General features: G+C 46.0%; 1 protein-coding gene across 1 annotated transcript in view; it reads right to left on the reverse strand.

Annotated features, from left to right (window-relative positions):
• Positions 1–2,435: 2,435 nt before the first annotated feature.
• GNG10 (G protein subunit gamma 10) overlaps positions 2,436–4,930 on the reverse strand; it is a 5,495-nt gene continuing 3,000 nt past the window's right edge. The window contains exons 2-3 of the mRNA XM_026040755.1: positions 4,661–4,792; positions 2,436–3,228 (exon numbers count right to left, since the gene is read on the reverse strand). Of these exons, the coding sequence (XP_025896540.1) occupies positions 4,667–4,792 (126 nt within the window). The 3' untranslated portion in view covers positions 2,436–3,228; positions 4,661–4,666. The remainder of the gene's footprint in view (positions 3,229–4,660; positions 4,793–4,930) is intronic.

Here is a 4,930-nt window from a genome sequence, read left to right on the forward strand (position 1 = left end):
TCCAGCCAGCCTGTCATCCCAAATTGCTAAGGAATCTTAGGAGTGCAGTTCTGCAAAAACTCAGTCACAGACGGGCACAGTGGGTAAATCAYAGCTGGCACTGCTGGCTGTGCATTTACAACCTTTTTTAATATATACAAATGCTGAGACCAGTAATCTACTTCAAAAAAGTACATCACTCATGAAAGTTAGGGCAGGTAATCCACAGAGCAGCAATGACAGTTTGTTTCAGAAATAGAGGCAGGCCATATGTTGAGTGAAGAAAATTCAAGCACTATCTGTATTCAGTTTCTGGGAGGTTGAAAAATACCAGTGAACTGTTAGTTGCTGGCAGCAAAATGAAAAATAAGGCTAAGGGGTCACAACGATCATTTGGGCTTTACTCTGTGGCTCTTCTGACTGTGGGTCTCACAGTGCCTGCATCCGGACAAACTCACTGCAAGTAAGGATCGCGCCCTTTTCTCACCAGCTTCATGTGARGCAAAGTTAGTTTTGCACTCTATAAACATTTTTGTGTCCCAAAGTACATGTAACTGTGAAGAATCCCACAGTGAGGCCACCAGTGTTGACTAACCCATGTCTGACTCCTGCTCTTGTTGTTCCCCAGCTTCAGGTAAGAGGAGAATGTGGCCTCACCTTTGCACTGTATCCTTTGTTCTCTCTTTTGTTGTTGTTGTTGTTGTTGTTGTTGTTGTTGTTGTTTTTTGCCTGAGAATGATCTGTTTCTGTCATTAGCAGATACAACAAGGTCTTGGATCGAATTTGCAAATTGCTTAGTGAACAGGCAGGTAGGATTGAAAATGAAAAAAAGAAAGAGCCTTACTGACTGCTTGTGAGAGCCCTGACGAACAGATTTTTACATTCACTTATTTTGCTTTATCACAGGTACCCTGTGAAATCTTCAGTTATGAGACTGGTAACAAGGCAGCCTGCTCCCCCAGCAGCTGACCCCAGCTGACAAGCTCCTCCATGGCCTTCATTAGCAGAAAATAAGGTACCTTTGTGTGTCGTGGCCCAGCCTGATAGAGACTGTACATCCTGCAGCRGGGCGACACAGCGAGGTCATTAACCCCCTAAGCCTTCCCAGCAAATTAGAACAAGGCCTATTTGAGCCAGGGCGCTGCCCTGTTGATGGGACAGCCTGTCCTGCTGCAAGGATATGGGCATCCTGTAGGATCCTGTAGCAACCTGTAGGACACGTCTGTGTCCTGTACTGCCAAGGACAACGGGACACCTGCAGCTGCGGGTGCTGCCAGGGTGCAGGCTGATTCRTTTGGCACAGAATAGGCAGCTGTGGGTGCCTGTTAAAACTGAGCGTCACAGCGCCAAGCAACTGTGATCCTAAGTAGCTGATCCTAAGTAACCGTGTTTGTACTGAGACCAAAGGTTTGTCACAAACCACGCCGGGAAGCGGGAGGTCCCGCTGCAGCTATCCCTCCCTTTCGTCCCGTTCCAACTGCACAATTCCCAGAGAGCAAAGGGCTGGGCAGTGCAGCACAGTCTTGGATCTGCACCTGCTTCCCACAGGGCTGTGGGACAGCAGAGAGCTCATCCCAACCAGCCGGCCACTCCTGCCCAGGCCTTTCTGCTTGCCCTGGGTGTGCACGGGGCCAGGATCCTGCCCAGGCCCAATCCCAAATTAGGCTCGCCTCAGGGCCTGGGCAATCCAGATTTGGATGTGTGCGGCCCTGGGAAGCACTTAGGCATGACTTAATATTCCTTCATTTGCAGGCAGCGAGGCAGCGAAGAAGCCCTTGGTCCCGTGGCATGCATCTTCCCTCACATCTCGGCCACACTGCTGCAGGTAGGAGAGGCCAAACGGGCCTCCAGACACAGTAGGGGCTGCACGTGTCAAGAGCCAGGGGAAAGGAAAGGCAGTCAGAGAAACCCGAGCAGCTTACGCAGGGAAGGAAGCCAAAGAAAGGCCCCCAAAGAAACACTCTTTTCTTTTCTGTACTCAGAGGCACAGCTCGTATTGGCGGTATTGCTGCCCTCTTCTCAGTGTCTCCCTGCAGGACAAGGGGGAAGAATGTTTGTTAAAGACTGAGCTGTCATTTATTGCCCTGTTTCAGTTAATACTTGGGAAAACTAAATATTCGGGTCATCTAAGGTGATGTTGCAGACTTCTTCCTTACAGTTCCACAATTTCAGTGCTTAGCCTGGTCACTTAAAAAAAAAAAAAAAAAACTAAAAATCCATCAGGAATCTTTTCTCCTCCCAAAGCCATGAGGGCTCTTCTTCTGACTTGCAAAGTGGAACCTAAAAACTCACTAATGGGTTTGCTGCTTCTTAAAATTAAAAAAATGAGTTCAAAGCCACTGGGGAAAGGATATTTATTTCCAAATTTCTAAGAGATTAGTACAAACATGAATAGTAAACAAGTTTTAAAAACTGTTAAAAACAAGTTTAAAAACTGTCCTTGTAAAAGTGCCCTAAAAAAACCAAAAAGGCATAAAACCAAGCACATCTTATTTGCAGAACCTTGACATACGCATGCAAATACATTTGTGTTCATGTCCTTCTAGTGTCTGCTCACAGTTTAAACATTTGTCAAGGATTTTCCACCAAGGTAGTAGCTTAATGAATACAAATTAGGACAAGTATTAAACCCATCAGAAGTTTTGTAAGAAACATGCCTTAAGAATCAAGCCTGTGCTACATTTTGTGTCAATCAGTTTCTAGTATGTGTCATTTGTGAATATAAATGCACTTGAAAAACAGTGTGGCTGATTCCAAGACGTGCCAATTAAAAAAACAGCTCCATTTGAGAACAATATCTTACTACAAACAGCAGTTACTGTTATCTTCTAACAGTTTACTTTATGGATGTTTTATTTGGGAAATACAAATAAGTTTACTTTCCCAAATTTTAAAATTTACGTAGGTAGAAAATCTTTCATTTAGGCATAACAACGTACCAAGATAGAAATAAGTAACTTGGTAAAAACCCATGTGCTTTTCTAAAATGTAAACATTTCAATTAATATTTGTGCAGTTAGTATAGTGTAGTAACAATGGTGACAAGTATCAGAAGAACACTAATTCTAGTAAAAACTTTACAAACATTAGTGAGTGGCCTAGTAAAGAACAGACACACAAGAACAAACAGATAAATTACTAGGAGATCACTTTAGCCACACMAAATAAGGGCACAGAGAGTCTTTTCTTGACAAGGAAAGGCAGTTGTTACTCTTGTCATGCTTGAAGGCAGCTCTCTGATGACCTTCCCTAGAAAAGGATAGAAAAGGTCTATTAAATGCTGTCTTCCTGGGACAAATTATCACACAAAAGATCCTTTGCACTGAGTCAGGCTGAATTATGACCTTCCTTTGTTGGGTGTTGGCAACTTTGAGCACTATGCTTTTTTTGCACTGCCTTTTTTTCATTTTATTTTCATTTTTTATGACCCCAAAATAATTAAATTCCTACCTAGATAACAGAATTATTAGGAAAAGATAATAAAATGAAACCTGGGACTCAGTCATGTATTTATAAAAATGATTGTATAATATTAAGCAAATTCAAACCTGAGGAAATGTTTCTATCCTGCCTGGATGATACAAGGAAAATTAGATCCTAGAAACAAACAAGGAGTTAGGTAAGCTACTTCAGCAGCCCAAGAGCACACATAACATGTGCAGTAAGGAATAGGGTGATCACCTAAATTTACTGTAACAACAACAAAAGAGAATCTTATGTTTTTTATCCTGTTTCTTCCACACAAGAAAGAACAAGTGTGCTCTCTCTCTCACACTTCAGTTTTGTCTTTTCAAACCTCTGTAGCAACAAACCAAACTGTGCTATTAAAGCAGCCTCAAAGCTGTGAGCTCTGGGAAGGGGAATACTCTGTAAGTACATTATGTTCTAGCTTGAAYACTTCTTCTAAAGAAAACACTAATTTTCACTTTGACAGCCCTCTGAGAGGAATTTGTTTTTTCTCCTTTCCTCACAGCTCTGCCTCAGTAGCAGAAACCATTTTGCTGCTTCTGTTAAAGAAGAGCAGTGCTGTCCGAATATCCCGCTGCCATGTAAGTTTGTCGTGCATGGGAAACAAAGGTTCTCCACTAAAATCTCCATGGCTGATCTGGTCTGGGACTCCCTGCACACGCATCCTTCCCCCATCCCACCTGTGTGGCACATGGGAGGGACAAGAGGCAGGAGCTCCTGTCTGCAGGATGGATCCGAGCTCCACAGGCACCACAGACAGCAGCAGCAGCCAGCACTAAGGCCACRGAGTTGGGGAGTATCCCGTATTTTGGATCTGTGCTGAAAACAGTTACAGAGAATGCAATTACAGAGCATCTCAGCTCCTCGCTCCCTGCAGCACTTCTGGCACTACCTCAGCAGCAGCAACTGAAAAAGCCTCAGGACAGACAAGGCCAAAATTATGTGCAGTGTGATACTGAGCACAGCCTGTTTTTAAGGAGGTTCTTGCCAGGGCTGCGAGGGAGTCACCCAGACACATGGCAATGCCGGAGCTCTGCTCTGCTTCCTGGAGCGGGGCACAGGGCTGTTCCTGTCGCACACACGGCAGCCTCATGCACTGCTGACCATGAACAAGACCGGACCGGAGCCCCAGAGCTCCCAGGAGCAGCCAGCAGAACCGGCACTAGGGACATGGGTGAGCCCTGTCCCCGCGGCTCCCTCGCGAGGCGGTTACCTCCGCTCAGAGCAGAGCACAGGACCGCGGCTCTCGGAAGGGGTTGCTCCCGGCGGGCACTCCGACAAGCAGCGCGTCCTTGCAGGCGTTCTGCACGCAGTACTGCCGGAGCTCCGCGGCCGCCTGCGACACCTGCGGGACAAGGGAGCGAGGGAGCGCCGGAGCCGCAGGGAGCATCGGATCCGCAGGGAGTGCCTCCCTTCGTGGCGGGCATCTCCTTTCAGAGGAGCACGACCAAGCAGAGCCACTTGCAGCAAAGAGCAACACGGA

The sequence above is a fragment of the Nothoprocta perdicaria genome, unplaced genomic scaffold (genome assembly GCF_003342845.1).
Source record: "Nothoprocta perdicaria isolate Ctin4 unplaced genomic scaffold, notPer1 scaffold_265, whole genome shotgun sequence".
Lineage (NCBI taxonomy): Eukaryota > Metazoa > Chordata > Aves > Tinamiformes > Tinamidae > Nothoprocta > Nothoprocta perdicaria.